General features: G+C 48.6%; 1 protein-coding gene across 1 annotated transcript in view; it reads right to left on the bottom strand.

Moving 5' to 3' along the window:
- Positions 1 to 19,100, bottom strand: part of UBE2Q2 (ubiquitin conjugating enzyme E2 Q2) — a 120,518-nt gene that overhangs the window by 9,715 nt on the left and 91,703 nt on the right. The window contains exons 9-10 of the mRNA XM_063926598.1: positions 17,765 to 17,823; positions 17,334 to 17,382 (exon numbers count right to left, since the gene is read on the bottom strand). Of these exons, the coding sequence (XP_063782668.1) occupies positions 17,334 to 17,382; positions 17,765 to 17,823 (108 nt within the window). The remainder of the gene's footprint in view (positions 1 to 17,333; positions 17,383 to 17,764; positions 17,824 to 19,100) is intronic.

Below are 19,100 nucleotides of genomic sequence, written 5' to 3' on the forward strand. Positions count from 1 at the left end.
TTATTCCAGTAAGGTTTGGAAAGAAAACTGTGCTGGTTTTTCTGTACCCGAGCTCCCTGGTGTTCTATTAGTATTCTGACCTGGCACCTGTTTCAGTCGTCTCCTTATAATATATAATATAAAATATAATATAATATATATATTTTAAATTACCTACTGGTAAATCCTTCTCTCGCAGTCCGTAGAGGATACTGGGGACCCATTTAGCACCATGGGGTAGAGGCAGTTCCACTAGTAGGAGCCTTGGGCTCCTTAAGAATTTGATAGTGTGGGCTGGCTCCTCCCTCTACCAAAGCTCCCAAACCAGGTGGGAGAGTGCTGAGGTTCCTGCAGAACTGATCGACCAAACTGAAGGTCCTCAGAGGCCAAAGTATCGAACATGTAGAACTTTACAAACGTGTTCGAACCCGACGAAGTAGCTGCTCAGCAGAGCTGTAAGGCCGAGACACCGCAGCCACCCGCCCAAGAAGATCCCACTGACCTAGCTGAGAGGGCCAGTACAGATTTAGGAACTGGCAAACCTGCCGTGGAATAAGCATGCTGGATAGTGAGCCCGATCCAGCGTGCAATTGACAGCTTTGAAGAAGGTAAACACAATTTTAATGGGATCGCAAAGAACAAACAGCGAGTCCGATTTCCTGTGACGAGCGGTCCTCTTCACATACACCTTCAAAGCCCTCACAATATCCAAAGACTTTGAAGTAACAGAGGTGTCTGTAACAACTGGAACCACAATGGGTTGGTTGATGTGAAACGCAGACACCGCCTTAGGAAGAAATTGCTGACGAGTCCTGGGTTCAGCTCTGTCCTCATGGAAAATTAAATAGGTGCTCGTCAGACAATGCCCCCAGCTACAACACACGTCTTGCTGAAGCCAAGGCTAACAGTGCGACAGTCTTCCACGTAATATTTTACGTCTACCTCCTGTAACGGTTCAAACCAGTCCGATTGGAGGAACTGCAGCACCAAACTGAGATCCCATGGTGCCGGGGGGAGGCACAAAGGGAGGTTGGATGTGCAGAACACCTTTCAAGAACATCTGGACCTCAGGGAGAGAAGCAAATTGTCTCTGAAAGAAAATGAACAAGGCTGAAATCTGGAATTATATGGAGCCCAGACGTAGGCCCACATCCACACCCGACTGCAGAAAAAATAAGAATTTACTTACCGATAATTCTATTTCTCGGAGTCCGTAGTGGATGCTGGGGTTCCTGAAAGGACCATGGGGAATAGCGGCTCCGCAGGAGACAGGGCACAAAAAGTAAAGCTTTACGATCAGGTGGTGTGTACTGGCTCCTCCCCCTATGACCCTCCTCCAAGCCTCAGTTAGGATACTGTGCCCGGACGAGCGTACACAAGGAAGGATTTATGAATCCCGGGTAAGACTCATACCAGCCACACCAATCACACCGTACAACCTGTGATCTAAACCCAGTTAACAGTATGATAACAGAGGAGCCTCTGAAAGATGGCTCCCTACAACAATAACCCGAATTAGGTAACAATAACTATGTACAATTATTGCAGATAATCCGCACTTGGGATGGGCGCCCAGCATCCACTACGGACTCCGAGAAATAGAATTATCGGTAAGTAAATTCTTATTTTCTCTATCGTCCTAGTGGATGCTGGGGTTCCTGAAAGGACCATGGGGATTATACCAAAGCTCCCAAACGGGCGGGAGAGTGCGGATGACTCTGCAGCACCGAATGAGAGAACTCCAGGTCCTCCTTAGCCAGGGTATCAAATTTGTAGAATTTTACAAACGTGTTCTCCCCCGACCACGTAGCCGCTCGGCAGAGTTGTAATGCCGAGACCCCTCGGGCAGCCGCCCAAGAAGAACCCACCTTCCTTGTGGAGTGGGCTTTTACCGATTTTGGCTGTGGCAGGCCTGCCACAGAATGTGCAAGCTGAATCGTACTACAAATCCAGCGAGCAATAGTCTGCTTAGACGCAGGAGCGCCCAACTTGTTGGGAGCATATAGTATAAACAGTGAGTCAGATTTCCTGACTCCAGCTGTCCTTGAAATGTATATTTTTAAAGCTCTGACAACGTCCAACAACTTGGAGTCCTCCAAGTCGCTTGTAGCCGCAGGCACTACAATAGGCTGGTTCAGATGAAATGCTGACACCACCTTAGGGAGAAAATGCGGACGAGTCCGCAGTTCTGCCCTGTCCGAATGGAAAATCAGATATGGGCTTTTGTAAGATAAAGCTGCCAGTTCTGACACTCTCCTGGCCGAAGCCAGGGCTAGTAGCATGGTCACTTTCCATGTGAGATATTTCAAATCCACAGTTTTTAGTGGTTCAAACCAATGAGATTTGAGAAAGTCCAAAACAACATTGAGATCCCACGGTGCCACTGGAGGCACCACAGGGGGCTGTATATGCAGCACTCCCTTAACAAAAGTCTGGACTTCAGGAACTGAAGTAGGAATGACTTCTTCCGGCATGCCTTTTTCCTTTAGGATCCGGCGTTCAACCGCCATGCCGTCAAACGCAGCCGCGGTAAGTCTTGAAACAGACAGGGACCCTGCTGAAGCAAGTCCCTTCTCAGAGGTAGAGGCCACGGATCTTCCGTGATCATCTCTTGAAGTTCCGGGTACCAAGTCCTTCTTGGCCAATCCGGAACCACTAGTATCGTTCTTACGCCTCTTTGCCGTATAATTCTCAATACTTTTGGTATGAGAGGCAGAGGAGGAAACACATACACCGACTGGTACACCCAAGGCGTTACCAGCGCGTCCACAGCTATTGCCTGCGGATCTCTTGACCTGGCGCAATACCTGTCCAGTTTTTTGCTGAGGCGAGACGCCATCATGTCCACCATTGGTCTTTCCCAACGGGTTACCAGCATGTGGAAAACTTCTGGATGAAGACCCCACTCTCCCGGGTGAAGGTCGTGTCTGCTGAGGAAGTCTGCTTCCCAGTTGTCCACTCCCGGGATGAACACTGCTGACAGTGCTATCACATGATTCTCTGCCCAGCGAAGAATCCTTGCAGCTTCTGCCATTGCACTCCTGCTTCTTGTGCCGCCCTGTCTGTTCACATGGGCGACTGCCGTGATGTTGTCCGACTGGATCAACACCGGTTTTCCTTGAAGCAGAGGTTCTGCCTGGCTTAGAGCATTGTAGATTGCTCTTAGTTCCAGAATGTTTATGTGAAGAGACGTTTCCAGGCTCGACCACACGCCCTGGAAGTTTCTTCCTTGTGTGACTGCTCCCCAGCCTCTCAGGCTGGCGTCCGTGGTCACCAGGATCCAATCCTGTATGCCGAATCTGCGGCCCTCCAATAGATGAGCACTCTGCAACCACCACAGAAGAGATACCCTTGTCCTTGGAGACAGGGTTATCCGCTGGTGCATCTGAAGATGCGACCCTGACCATTTGTCCAACAGATCCCTCTGGAAAATTCTTGCGTGGAATCTGCCGAATGGAATTGCTTCGTAAGAAGCCACCATTTTTCCCAGGACTCTTGTGCATTGATGTACAGACACCTTTCATGGTTTTAGGAGGTTCCTGACAAGTTCGGATAACTCCTTGGCTTTTTCCTCCGGGAGAAAAACCTTTTTCTGAACCGTGTCCAGAATCATCCCTAGGAACAGCAGACGTGTTGTCGGAATTAACTGGGATTTTGGAATATTCAGAATCCACCCGTGCTGTTTTAGCACTTCTTGAGACAGTGCTAATCCCATCTCTAGCTGTTCTCTGGACCTTGCCCTTATTAGGAGATCGTCCAAGTATGGGATAATTAATACGCCTTTTCTTCGAAGAAGAATCATCATCATCTCGGCCATTACCTTGGTAAAGACCCGAGGTGCCGTGGACAATCCAAATGGCAGCGTCTGAAACTGATAGTGACAGTTCTGTACGACGAACCTGAGGTACCCCTGGTGTGAGGGGTAAATTGGAACGTGGAGATACGCATCCTTGATGTCCAAGGATACCATAAAGTCCCCTTCTTCCAGGTTCGCTATCACTGCTCTGAGTGACTCCATCTTGAACTTGAACTTCTTTATGTACAGGTTCAAGGATTTCAGATTTAGAATAGGTCTTACCGAGCCATCCGGCTTCGGTACCACAAATAGAGTGGAATAATACCCCTTTCCTTGTTGTAAAAGAGGTACCTTGACTATCACCTGCTGAGAGTACAGCTTGTGAATGGCTTCCAAGACCGTCACCCTGTCGGAGGGGGACGTTGGTAAAGCAGACTTCAGGAAACGGCGAGGTGGATCCGTCTCTAGTTCCAACCTGTACCCCTGAGATATTATCTGCAGGATCCAGGGATCTACCTGCGAGTGAGCCCACTGCGCGCTGAAATTCTTGAGACGACCCCCCACCGCCCCCGAGTCCGCTTGAGAAGCCCCAGCGTCATGCTGAGGCTTTTGTAGAAGCGGGGGAGGGCTTCTGTTCCTGGGAAGGAGCTGCCTGTTGCAGTCTCTTCCCCCTTCCTCTGCCTCGTGGCAGATATGAATATCCCTTTGCTCTCTTGTTTTTAAAGGAACGAAAGGGCTGCGGTTGAAAAGTCGGTGTCTTTTTCTGTTGGGGAGTGACTTGAGGTAAAAAGGTGGATTTCCCGGCTGTAGCCGTGGCCACCAAATCCGATAGACCGACACCAAATAACTCCTCCCCTTTATACGGCAAAACTTCCATATGCCGTTTTGAGTCCGCATCACCTGACCACTGTCGCGTCCATAAACTTCTTCTGGCCGAAATGGACATAGCACTTACCCGTGATGCCAGTGTGCAAATATCCCTCTGTGCATCACGCATATAAAGAAATGCATCCTTTATTTGCTCTAAAGACAGTAAAACATTGTCCCTATCCAGGGTATCAATATTTTCAATCAGGGACTCTGACCAAGCTACCCCAGCACTGCACATCCAGGCTGTCGCTATAGCTGGTCGTAGTATAACACCTGTATGTGTGTATATACTTTTTTGGATATTTTCCATCCTCCTATCTGCTGGATCTTTAAGTGCGGCCGTCTCAGGAGAGGGTAACGCCACTTGTTTTGATAAGCGTGTGAGCGCCTTGTCCACCCTAGGAGGTGTTTCCCAGCGCGCCCTAACCTCTGGCGGGAAAGGGTATAAAGCCAATAACTTCTTTGAAATTAGCATTTTTTTATCGGGGGCAACCCACGCTTCATCACACACCTCATTTAATTCATCTGATTCAGGAAAAACTATAGGTAGTTTTTTCACACCCCACATAATACCCTGTTTTGTGGTACCTGTAGTATCAGCAATATGTAACGCCTCCTTCATTGCCAAAATCATATAACGTGTGGCCCTACTGGAAAATACGGTTGATTCATCACCGTCGCCACTGGAATCAGTGCCTGTGTCTGGGTCTGTGTCGACCGACTGAGGCAAAGGGCGTTTTACAGCCCCTGACGGTGTTTGAGGCGCCTGGACAGGTGCTAATTGATTGTCCGGCCGTCTCATGTCGTCAAACGACTGCTTTAGCGTGTTGACACTATCCCGTAATTCCATAAATAAAGGCATCCATTCTGGTGTCGACCCCCTAGGGGGTGACATCCCCATATTTGGCAATTGCTCCGCCTCCACACCAATATCGTCCTCATACATGTCGACACACACGTACCGACCCACAGCAGACACACAGGGAATGCTCTTAAAGAAGACAGGACCCCACTAGCCCTTTGGGGAGACAGAGGGAGAGTTTGCCAGCACACACCAAAAAGCGCTATATATGACAGGGATAGCCTTATAATAAGTGCTCCCTGTATAGCTGCTTTAATAATATAATTTTGCCACAATTTTGCCCCCCCTCTCTTGTTTTACCCTGTTTCTGTAGTGCAGTGCAGGGGAGAGCCTGGGAGCCTTCCTGACCAGCGGAGCTGTGTGAGGAAAATGGCGCTGGGTGCTGAGGAGATAGGCCCCGCCCCTTTTTCGGCGGGCTCGTCTCCCGCTCTTTAGTGGATTCTGGCAGGGGTTAAATATCTCCATATAGCCCCCGGAGGCTATATGTGAGGTATTTTTAGCCAAAATAGGTTTTCATTTGCCTCCCAGGGCGCCCCCCTCCCAGCGCCCTGCACCCTCAGTGACTGCCGTGTGAAGTGTGCTGAGAGGAAAATGGCGCACAGCTGCAGTGCTGTGCGCTACCTTAAGAAGACTGAGGAGTCTTCTGCCGCCGATTCTGGACCTCTTCTCGTTTCAGCATCTGCAAGGGGGCCGGCGGCGAGGCTCCGGTGACCATCCAGGCTGTACCTGTGATCGTCCCTCTGGAGCTAATGTCCAGTAGCCAAGAAGCCAATCCATCCTGCACGCAGGTGAGTTCACTTCTTCTCCCCTAAGTCCCTCGTTGCAGTGATCCTGTTGCCAGCAGGACTCACTGTAAAATAAAAAACCTAAGCTAAACTTTTCTAAGCAGCTCTTTAGGAGAGCCACCTAGATTGCACCCTTCTCGGCCGGGCACAAAAATCTAACTGGGGCTTGGAGGAGGGTCATAGGGGGAGGAGCCAGTACACACCACCTGATCGTAAAGCTTTACTTTTTGTGCCCTGTCTCCTGCGGAGCCGCTATTCCCCATGGTCCTTTCAGGAACCCCAGCATCCACTAGGACGATAGAGAAAAACAGGAAACGCCCCAGATGAAATTCCACCGCAGAATATTTTCTGCTCTCACACCAAGAGATGTATTTCTTCCAAATATGTCTATTTGGGGCAGTCCCCACCGACTTGCGATCTGCTCGAAGACTTCCTGATGAAGCCCCCACTCTCCCGGATGCAGATCGTGTCTGCTGAGGAAGTCTGCTTCCCAATTGTCCACTCCCGGAATGAACACTGCTGACAGTGCGCTGACATGATTCTCCGCCCAGCGAAGAATCCTGGTGGCTTCCGCCATTGCCACCCTGCTCCTTGTGCCGCCTTGGCGGTTTACATGAGCCACTGCGGTGACATTGTCTGACTGAATCAGAACTGGTTTGTCGCAAAGTAATGCCTCCGCTTGACGTAGGGCGTTGTATATGGCCCTCAACTCCAGGACGTTGATCTGCAGACAAGTCTCTAGACTTGACCAAAGACCTTGGAAATTTATTCCTTGTGCGACTGCTCCCCAACCTCGGAGGCTTGCGTCTGTGGTCACCAGGATCCAGTCCTGAATGCCGAACCTGCGGCCCTCTAGGAGGTGAGCACTCTGCAGCCACCACAGGAGAGATACCCTGGCTCTTGGGGACAGGGTGATCCGCCGATGCATATGTAGATGTGACCCGGACCACTTGTCCAGCAGGTCCCATTGGAAGGTTCTCGCATGGAACCTGCCGAAGGGAATGGCTTCGTATGATGCCACCATTTTCCCCAGGACTCGAGTGCAGTGATGCACTGACACCTGTTTTGGCTTCAATAGGTTCCTGACCAGAGTCATGAGTTCCTGAGCTTTTTCCGTCGGAAGAAAAAATAAGAATTTACTTACCGATAATTCTATTTCTCATAGTCCGTAGTGGATGCTGGGGACTCCGTAAGGACCATGGGGAATAGCGGCTCCGCAGGAGACTGGGCACATCTAAAGAAAGCTTTAGGACTAACTGGTGTGCACTGGCTCCTCCCCCTATGACCCTCCTCCAAGCCTCAGTTAGGATACGGTGCCCGGACGAGCGTAAACACAATAAGGAAGGATTTTGAATCCCGGGTAAGACTCATACCAGCCACACCAATCACACCGTACAACTTGTGATCTGAACCCAGTTAACAGTATGATAACAGAGGAGCCTCTGAAAAGATGGCTCCCAACAATAATAATCCGATTTTTGTAACAATAACTATGTACAAGTATTGCAGACAATCCGCACTTGGGATGGGCGCCCAGCATCCACTACGGACTATGAGAAATAGAATTATCGGTAAGTAAATTCTTATTTTCTCTAACGTCCTCAGTGGATGCTGGGGACTCCGTAAGGACCATGGGGATTATACCAAAGCTCCCAAACGGGCAGGAGAGTGCGGATGACTCTGCAGCACCGAATGAGAGAACTCCAGGTCCTCCTCAGCCAGGGTATCAAATTTGTAGAATTTAGCAAACGTGTTTGCCCCTGACCAAGTAGCTGCTCGGCAAAGTTGTAAAGCCGAGACCCCTCGGGCAGCCGCCCAAGATGAGCCCACTTTCCTTGTGGAACGGGCTTTTACAGATTTTAGCTGTGGCAGGCCTGCCACAGAATGTGCAAGCTGAATTGTACTACAAATCCAACGAGCAATAGTCTGCTTAGAAGCAGGAGCACCCAGCTTGTTGGGTGCATACAGGATAAACAGCGAGTCAGATTTCCTGACTCCACCGTCCTGGAAACATATTTTCAGGGCCCTGACAACATCCAGCAACTTGGATTCCTCCAAGTCCCTAGTAGCCGCAGGCACCACAATAGGTTGGTTCAGGTGAAAACGCTGGAACCACCTTAGGGAGAAACTGAGGACGAGTCCTCAATTCCGCCCTGTCCGAATGGAAAATCAGATAAGGGCTTTTACAGGATAAAGCCGCCAATTCTGACACGCGCCTGGCCCAGGCCAGGGCCAACAGCATGACCACTTTCCATGTGAGATATTTTAAATCCACAGATTTAAGTGGTTCAAACCAATGTGACTTTTGGAACCCAAACTACATTGAGATCCCAAATTGCCACTGGAGGCACAAAAGGAGGCTGTATATGCAGTACCCCTTTTACAAACGTCTAAACTTCAGGGACTGAAGCTAGTTCTTTTTTGGAAGAAAATTGACAGGGCCGAAATCTGAACCTTAATGGACCCCAATTTCAGGCCCATAGACACTTCTGTTTGCAGGAATTGTAGGAATCGACCCAGTTGAATTTCCTCCGTCGGGCCTTACTGGCCTCGCACTACGCAACATATTTTCGCCAATTGCGGTGATAATGTTTTTGCGGTTACATCCTTCCTGGCTTTAGATCAGGATATGGATGACTTCATCCGGAATGCCTTTTTTCCTTCAGGATCCGGTGTTCAACCGGCATGCCGTCAAACGCAGCCGCGGTAAGTCTTGGAACAGACAGGGTCCTTGCTGGAGCAGGTCCCTTCTTAGAGGTAGAGGCCACGGATCCTCCGTGAGTATCTCTTGAAGTTCCGGTTACCAAGTCCTTCTTGGCCAATCCGGAGCCACGAATATAGTGCTTTCTCCTCTCCATCTCATCAATCTCAGTACCTTGGGTATGAGAGGCAGAGGAGGGAACACATACACTGACTGGTACACCCACGGTGTTACCAGAGCATCTACAACTATTGCCTGAGGGTCTCTTGACCTGGCGCAATACCTGTCGAGTTTTTTAATCATGTGGACGACTTCTGGGTGAAGTCCCCACTCTCCCGGGTGGAGGTCGTGCTGAGGAAGTCTGCTTCCCAGTTGTCCACTCCCGGAATGAATACTGTTGACAGTGCTATCACATGATTTTCCGCCCAGCGAAGAATCCCTGCAGCTTCTGCCATTGCCCTCCTGATTCTTGTGCCACCCTGTCTGTTTACGTGGGTGACTGCCATGATGTTGTCCGACTGGATCAACACCGGCTGACCTTGAAGCAGAGGTCTTGCTAAGCTTAGAGCATTGTAAATGGCCCTTAGCTTAGGATATTTATGTGAAGTGATGTATCCAGGCTTGACCCTAAGCCCTGGATATTCCTTCCCTGTGTGACTGCTCTCCAGCCTCGCAGGCTGGCATCCGTGGTCACCAGGACCCAGTCCTGAATGCCGAATCTGCGGCCCTCTAGAAGATGAGCACTCTGCAACCACCACAGGATGGATACCCTTGTCCTTGGTGACAGGGTTATCCGCTGATGCATCTGAAAATGCGACCCGGACCATTTGTCCAGTAGGTTCCACTGGAAAGTTCTTGCGTGGAATCTAACGAATGGGATTGCTTCGTAGGAAGCCACCATTTTTACCCAGAACCCTTGTGCATTGATGCACTGAGACTTGGTTCGGTTTTAGGAGGTTCCTGACTAGCTCGGATAATTCCCTGGCTTTCTCTTCCGGGAGAAACACCTTTTTTCTGGACTGTGTCCAGGAACATCCCTAGGAAACAGAAGACAAGTCGTCGGAACCAGCTGCAATTTTGGAATATTGAGAATCCAATCGTGCTGCCGCAACACTACCTGAGATAGTGCTACACCGACTTCCAACTGTTCCCTGGATCTTACCCTTATCAGGGAATCGTCCAAGTAAGGGATAACTAAAATTTCCTTCCTTCAAAGGGATATCATTTCGGCCATTACCTTGGTAAAGACCCGGGGTGCCGTGGACCATCCCTACGGCAGCGTCTGAACTGATAGTGACAGTTCTGTACCATAACCTGAGGTACCCTTGGTGAGAAGGGTAAATTTTGACATGAAGGTAAGCATCCTTGATGTCCCGAGACATCATGTAGTCCCCTTCTTCCAGGTTCGCAATCACTGCTCTGAGTGACTCAATCTTGAATTTGAACCTCTGTATGTAAGTGTTCAAAGATTTTAGATTTAGAATCGGTCTCACCGAGCCGTCTGGCTTCGGTACCACAATAGTGTGGAATAATACCCCGTTCCCTGTTGCAGGAGGGGTACCTTGATTATCACCTGCTGGGAATACAGCTTGTGAATGGCTTCCAAAACTGCCTCCCTGTCAGAGGGAGACGTCGGTAAAGCCGACTTTTGGAAACGGCTAGGGGGAGATGTCTCGAATTCCAATATGTACCCTTGAGATATTACCTGAAGGATCCAGGGGTCTACTTGCGAGTGAGCCCACTGCGCACTGAAATTCATTGAGAACGGGCCCCCACCATGCCTGAGCTTGTAAGGCCCTAGCGTCATACTGAGGGCTTGGCAGAGGCGGGAAAGGGTTTCTGTTCCTGGGAACTGGCTAATCTCTTCAGCCTTTTTCCTCTCCCTCTGTCACGAGCAGAAAAGAGGAACCTTTTGTCCGCTTGCCAACAAAGGACTGCGCCTGATAATACGGCGTCTTATCTTGAGAGGCGACCTGGGGTACAAACGTGGATTTCCCAGTTGTTGCCGTGGCCACCAGGTCTAAAAGACCGACCCCAAATGTCCCCTTTCAAAGGCAATACTTCCAAATGCCGTTTGGACTCCGCATCACCTGACCATTTTACTGGTAGAATTGGACAACGCACTTATACTTGATGCCAGTCGGCAAATATTCCGCTGTGCATCATGTATATATAGAAATGCATCTTTTAAATGCTCTATAGGCAATAATATACTATCCTTATCTAGGATATCAATATTTCCAGTCAGGGAATCCGACCATGCCAACCCAGCACTGCACCTCCAGGCTGAGGCGATTGCTGGTCGCAGTATAACACCAGTATGTGTGTGAATACATTTTTGGATACCCTCCTGCTTTCTATCAGCAGGATCCTTAAGGGCGGCCATCTCATGAGAGAGTAGAGCCCTTGTTCTTACAAGCGTGTGAGCGCCTTATCCCCCCTAGGGGGTGTTTCCCAACGCACCCTAACCTCTGGCGGGAAAGGGTATACAGCCAATACTTTTTAAGAAATCATCAATTGTTATCGGGGGGAAACCCACGCATTTTATTTCTCAGATTCAGGAAAACTACAGGTAGTTTTTCCCTCACCGAACATAATACCCCTTTTTGGTGGTACTCGTATTATCAGAAATGTATAAAACATTTTCCATTGTCTCAATCATGTAACGTGTGGCCCTACTGGAAATCACGGTTGTCTCTTCACCGTCGACACAGGAGTCAGTATCCGTGTCGGCGTCTGTATCTGCCATCTGAGGTAACGGGCGCTTTAGAGCCCCTGACGGCCTATGAGACGTCTGGACAGGCACAAGCTGAGTAGCCGGCTGTCTCATGTCAACCACTGTTTTTTTATACAGAGCTGACACTGTCACGTAATTTTCAACAGTACATCCACTCAGGTGTCGACCCCCTAGGTGGTGACATCACTGTTACAGACACTCTGCTCCGTCTCCACATCATTTTTCTCCTCATACATGTCGACACAAACGTACCGACACACAGCACACACACAGGGAATGCTCTGATAGAGGACAGGACCCCACTAGCCCTTTGGGGAGACAGAGGGAGAGTATGCCAGCACACACCAGAGCGCGATATATATATATACAGGGATAACCTTATATAAGTGTTTTTCCCCTTATAGCTGCTGTATGTTTTAATACTGTGCCTAATTAGTGCCCCCCTCTCTTTTTTTAACCCTTTCTTGACTGCAGGGAAGAGCCAGGGAGCTTCCCTCCAACTGAGCTGTGAGGGAAAATGGCGCCAGTGTGCTGAGGAGATAAGGCCGCCGGAAAGGGGGCGGAGCCTATCTCCCGTTTTTCTGTATATTCTGGCAGGGGTTAAATGCATCCATATAGCCCAGGAGCTATATGTGATGTATTTTTTGCCATGTAAGGTATTTTTATCATGTTTTATTGCGTCTCAGGGCGCCCCCCCCAGCGCCCTGCACCCTCAGTGACCGGAGTATGAAGTGTGCTGAGAGCAATGGCGCACAGCTGCAGTGCTGTGCGCTACCTTATTGAAGACAGGAACGTCTTCTGCCGCCGATTTTTCCGGACCTCTTCGCTCTTCTGGCTCTGTAAGGGGGCCGGCGGCGCGGCTCTGGGACCCATCCAGGCTGGGCCTGTGATCTTCCCTCTGGAGCTAATGTCCAGTAGCCAAGAAGCCCAATCCACTCTGCACGCAGGTGAGTTCGCTTCTTCTCCCCTTAGTCCCTCGATGCAGTGAGCCTGTTGCCAGCAGGTCTCACTGAAAATAACAAACCTAAACTAAAACTTTCACTAAGAAGCTCAGGAGAGCCCCTTGTGTGCACCCTTCTCGTTCGGGCACAGAGATCTGAGGCTTGGAGGAGGGTCATAGGGGGAGGAGCCAGTGCACACCAGTTAGTCCTAAAGCTTTCTTTAGATGTGCCCAGTCTCCTGCGGAGCCGCTATTCCCCATGGTCCTTACGGAGTCCCCAGCATCCACTTAGGACGTTAGAGAAACCCTTTTCTGGTCAGTGTCCAGAATCAAGCCCAAGAAGGTCAGACGCGTCGTAGGAACCAGCTGCGTCTTCGGGATATTGAGAATCCAGCCGTGTTGCTGTAACACCTTCAATGAAAGTGACACGCTGTCCAGTAAATTCTCCCGAGATCTCGCTTTTATGAGGAGATCGTCCAAGTATGGGATAATTGTGACACCTCGCTTGCGCAGGAGCACCATCATTTCCGCCAGTACCTTGGTGAAAATCCTCAGGGCCGTGGAAAGCCCAAACAGCAACGTCTGAAATTGGTAAAGACAATCCTGTACAGCAAATCGCAGGAACGCCTGATGAGGTGGAAATATTGGAACATGAAGGTACGCATCCTTTATGTCTAGGGAAACCATAAAATCCCCCCCTTCAAGGCTGGCGATGACCGCTCTGAGCGACTCCATCTTGAACTTTTTCAAGTATAGGTTCAGGGATTTTAAAGTCAAAATGGGTCTGACCGAACCGTCCGGTTTCGGGACCACAAACAGGGTTGAGTAATATCCCCTCCCCTGTTGCAGTAGGGGAACCTTGACCACCACCTGTTGAAGATACAATTTTTGAATTGCATTTAACACTAACTCCCTCTCTGAGGGAGAAGATGGCAGAGCAGATTTGAAAAACCGGTGAGGGGGGACCTCTTCGAATTCCAGCTTGTATCCCTGAGAAACAATTTCTATTGCCCAGGGATCCACCTGTGAGAGAACCCAGATGTGGCTGAAAAGTCGAAGACGTGCCCCCACTGGAGCGGACTCCCTCAGGGGAGCCCCAGCGTCATGCGGTGGATTTTGCAGAGGCCGGGGAGGACTTCTGGTTCCTGGGAACTAGCTGTGTGCAGCTTTTTTCCTCTGCCCTTATCTCTGGCAAGAAAGGACGATCCACGTACTTTTTTGCTTTTATTCGAACGAAAGGACTGCATTTGATAATGAGGCGCTTTCTTAGGCTGTGAGGGAACATAAGGCAAGAAATTCGATTTACCTGCCGTAGCTGTGGAGACGAGGTCCGAGAGGCCTTCTCCAAATAACTCCTCACCTTTGTAAGGCAAAAACTCCATATGCCTCTTCGAGTCGGCATCCCCCGTCCACTGTCGGGTCCATAAGACTCGCCTAGCGGAAACAGACATAGCGTTTATTCTGGAACTTAGTAAACAAACATCTCTTTGAGCATCCCTCATATATAATACAGCATCTTTTATATGCCCTAGGGTCATTAAAATGGTATCCTTATCTAGGGTCTCAATCTCAGCTGATTAGGAATCAGTCCATGCAGCCACAGCACTACAAACCCAGGCCGACGCCATTGCCGGTCTAAGTATTGTACCAGAATGTGTGTAAATGGACTTCATGGTAACCTCCTGCTTGCAATCAGCAGCATCCTAAAGGGTAGCAGTATCTTGGGATGGCAGCGCTATCTTTTTTGATAAGCGTGTCAATGCCTTGTCGACCTTAGGAGAAGATTCCCATCGTATCCTATCCTTTTGCGGGAAAGGATACGCCATAAGAATCCTTTTGGGAACCTGCAGTCTCTTGTCTGGGGTTTCCCAAGCCTTTTCGCATAATTCGTTCAGCTCATACGAGGATGGAAAGGTGACCTCAGGCTTTTTCTCTTTATACATGTGTACCATCGTGTCAGGGACAGGGGGTTCCTCTGTGATATGCAAAACCTCTTTTATTGCAATCATATATCGAATACCCTTAGCCACTTTTGGCTGTAATTTTGCATCATCGTAGTAGACACTGGAGTCTGAATCCGTGTCGGTATCTGTGTCAACTATTTGGGATAGTGTGCGCTTCTGAGACCCCGAAGGACTCTGCGACATTGGGACAGGCATGGTTTGACTTCCTGACTGTTCCCTAGCCTCAGCTTTGTCTAATCTTTTGTGCAATAAATTCACATTAGCACTTAAGACATTCCACATATCCATCCAGTCAGGTGTCGGCGCTGCCGACGGAGACCTTGCATTCATACACTCCTCCTCCTCCTCCTCCTTAGGTGAGCCTTCAACCTCATACATGTCGACACACGCGTACCGACACACCCCACACACACAGGGAAGCTCTTCTGAAGACAGGTTCCCCACCAGGCCCTTTGGAGAGACAGAGAGAGAGTATGCCAGCACACACCCCAGCGCTATATGACCCAGGAAAAAACACAGAATGTTTTACCCAGTAGCGCTGTTATAACTTTATACACACCAATTATGTGCCCCCCCCTCTTGAAAAACCCACTGTCACCGTCAGTAAGCAGGGGAGAGTCCGGGGAGCTTCCTCTCAGCGCTGTGCTGTGGAGAAAATGGCACTGGTGAGTGCTGAGGAAGAAGCCCCGCCCCCTCGGCGGCGGGCTTCTGTCCCGCTTAAAATCTATCAAAACATGGCGGGGGCTCTTTATATACATGTACAGTACCCAGCTGTACATGTATATATATGCTTTTGCCATAGGAGAGGTTTATACTGCTGCCCAGGGCGCCCCCCCCTGCGCCCTGCACCCTTACAGTGACCGGAGTGTGTGAGGTGAATGGGAGCAATGGCGCACAGCTTCACCGCTGTGCGTTACCTCTATGAAGATCAGACGTCTTATGCCACCTCTGAAGTCTTCTTTCTTCTCATACTCACCCGGCTTCTATCTTCTGGCTCTGCGAGGACGACGGCGGCGCGGCTCCGGGACGGACGGCGAGGATAAAACCTGCGTACCAATCCCTCTGGAGCTAATGGTGTCCAGTAGCCTAAGAAACAGGACCTTGAAACTCAGAGAAGTAGGGCTGTTTCTCTCTCCTCAGTCCCTCGATGCAGGGAGTCTGTTGCCAGGAGGCTCCCTGAAAATAAAAAACCTAACCAAAATACTTTCTTACAGGAAACTCAGGAGAACTCCCTGCAGTGCACCCATCTCCTCTGGGCACAGTATCAAACTGAGGTCTGGAGGAGGGGCATAGAGGGAGGAGCCAGTGCACACCCAGAGCCTAAAGTCTTTCTTAAAGTGCCCATGTCTCCTGCGGAGCCCGTCTATCCCCATGGTCCTTACGGAGTCCCAGCATCCTTTAGGACGTTAGAGAAAATAAATGCAGAAAACTCTTCAGGAGCTTCCATAAGCGTGACCGGCTCCTCCAGGCACATTTTTCTAAACCGAGTCTGGTAGGAGGGGCATAGAGGGAGGAGCCAGCTCACACTATCAAATTCTTAAAGTGGCCATGGCTCCTAGTGGACCAGTCTATACCCCATGGTACTAAATGGATCCCCATTATCCTCTAGGACGTAAGAGAAAAGTGTAAGACAGACAACTCCCACCTGCAAGCCTAAAAACACTTGTCCTACTCAAAGCACCCCAATGTCTTTACTCTTCATAGATGTTTTGATCAAGCCCATAACGGTTAATCAACATCTCAGATTCGGAGCTCATGGATTGCTGGTAGTGCGCATCTTCAAGGTATACTCAGGAATAATTACGAAAAACTGTAGATCTATTGTTAGTCAATTAACACTTCGGTGCTACTGCTAGATCTGGAAAACATGCACAGCTAAAGTTCCATAAAGAACCAGGCTTGAGAGACTGCTGTAGACTATAGAAATTCAGTCATTTTCTCATTACAACTTTGTTGACATTGAGATTATTTTCATAAGAAATGCACCGTCATTAAGCATTATAATATATTCATGATGCTTACGGAATAGCTAGATATTGGGGTATATTCAATTGAAGTCGAAAGCTGCCGTCTGTCGAAAAGTCGGCAGTTTTCTACTTTTTTTTATGTCGGAAGGGGTTCCGACCTATTCAATCTAACCCCAAATTATTCGACAAATCAAGGAATTCAACTTGTCGAAAAGCACGTGGATCGGTGGAATAGCTGCCGATCCGCATGCTTGTGTTTCGACCATCTCAATTCGACTTTAAAAAAAAGTCAAAGTGAGATGCAGGAGCAGAGACGGGGAGAGCAGAGCCAGAGGATGTATCACAGCCACCGCTCTCAGCAGCGTCCACCCAGCTCCAGCAAGCGAGAACTCGCTTGCTGGAGCCGGGTGGACGCTGCCGCGAGCGGCGGCTGTGATACAGGGACGGGGAAAGGCGGGGGAAAAGAGCCGCGGACAGACAGGGGAGAGCAGCGCCACAGCAGCAGCTATATAGCTGCTGCTGTAGCGCTGCTCTCCCCTGTCTAAGCTCCCGCATCTCAATTCAACTTCTGTTAAAGTCGAATTGAGAATGCATTGAATAGCCCAGGTCGGATCCATTCCGACAAATGAATGTCGGAATGGATCAGACTTCGATTGAATATACCCCATTGAGTTGTAACAAAATAGATCATTTCTGGCTTCATCTTTATAGAAGATTACTTCAATTATCTACCTGTTTAGTAAGCAGCTCCATGCACAGCGCACCCCCACCAAGCACATACCTGGAAGAGAATTCAAAAAAGGAATGTACAAGTAAACAATGGTAACCTGTGCAGTTTGAGCTATTAGAACTTCCAGAACACAATATTAGTTAATAATACAAAGTGGAATGAGTTTGGTTAGTTTCTTTTTATGTAAGCTAGATGAGACGAGCTTCTTTGCTGTGATCAATTACACAGGCAAGCCACATTTTAAATCAGCAGAGCTTGCTTGTGTATCTTATTAGAGGAAAAAAATGCATGAAGAAACACCCGGAGTTAGTAAAGACTAGGCAAGACTGGAAGGGCTGTTTAATGTGACTGCAGCAACGATGTAGGAGGACACATCTCTAAACAGCTTGGACAGAAGACAATTTATCTAAATCCTGGCTTCTCTAATACTCACCCTCCAGAAAGTACAGGTGACACCACTCTCACAAATGGAGGGTCAAATGGAAAGTTATCCTGCAGTGGAGAGAAAAAAACAAAAAAAACCACATAATATGAATTATAGAAACAGATCAGTTCCATAGTAGAGAGCACACAGTAAAATATATTAAACGTGAAGATATGGCCCTTTTCACAGATATACAAGTTGTTGGTCGTGCAAGATATCTGCTCTAGGTGGTGACTAATCATTAAGGGGGAGGCAAAATAGAAGTAGTATCTAGATAAAAACAGAGGGGGGCAATCCAATTAGCGGCGATATAGCAGCTGTGACTCATAGCAACAGGGGACGCACTTTGCACAAAACTGCTCACCACCCCATAGAGGACCAAACAGTACTGGTTGAGTATCCCATATCCAAATATTCCGAAATACGGAATATTCCGAAATACGGACTTTGAGTGAGAGTGAGATAGTGAAACCTTTGTTTTTTGATGGCTCAATGTACACAAACTTTGTTTAATACACAAAGTTATTAAAATATTGTATTAAATGACCTTCAGGCTGTGTGTATAAGGTGTATATGGAACATAAATGAATTGTGTGAATGTAGACACACTTTGTTTAATGCATAAAGTTATAAAAAATATTGGCTAAAATGACCTTCAGGCTGTGTGTATAAGGTGTATATGTAACAAACGCATTCTGTGCTTAGACTTAGGTCCCATCACCATGATATCTCATTATGGTATGCAATTATTACAAAATACGGAAAAATCCCATATCTAAAATACCACTGGTCCCAAGCATTTTGGATAAGGGAGACTCAACCTGTATTGTGCGAATTGGGGCCGATTCGAGGCAGCGAAGGGTGCTAGATCGGGTGCTTTTGCTGGCGTTCAAGCGCCATTGCAATGGCACCTCGCACCCTTCGCAACTAATTGGATTGACCCCAGAGACTTCCACTTATCTCCACTGCAACTGTTCATTTCTGTAATTTACCACTGCATGTTATACTTCTCTGAATTGCTCATCTTGCCCACGTTAACCTATGTAGTGCGCCCTCGATGGCTGCCTCGCCTGAGGACCTTGCTTAGTATCTCGCTCTCCTGTATGTATGTATGTATGTATGTATGTATGTATGTATGTATGATCAGTTCCAAGCACTGCCTACCCTGCCCAAATGTAATCCCTTGTAGTGCACCTAAAATGGCTTCCTCACCTGGAATCTTCATGGGTAGGATGAATAATGTAATGTAAATATGCAGTTCCGCACCAACTACTCATATGTACATAATGTGAAGATAATCAGAAAACCAATATAAATACTGCTGCTTGCTCAGTCTATAGCAGTT

The sequence above is a fragment of the Pseudophryne corroboree genome, chromosome 6 (genome assembly GCF_028390025.1).
Source record: "Pseudophryne corroboree isolate aPseCor3 chromosome 6, aPseCor3.hap2, whole genome shotgun sequence".
Lineage (NCBI taxonomy): Eukaryota > Metazoa > Chordata > Amphibia > Anura > Myobatrachidae > Pseudophryne > Pseudophryne corroboree.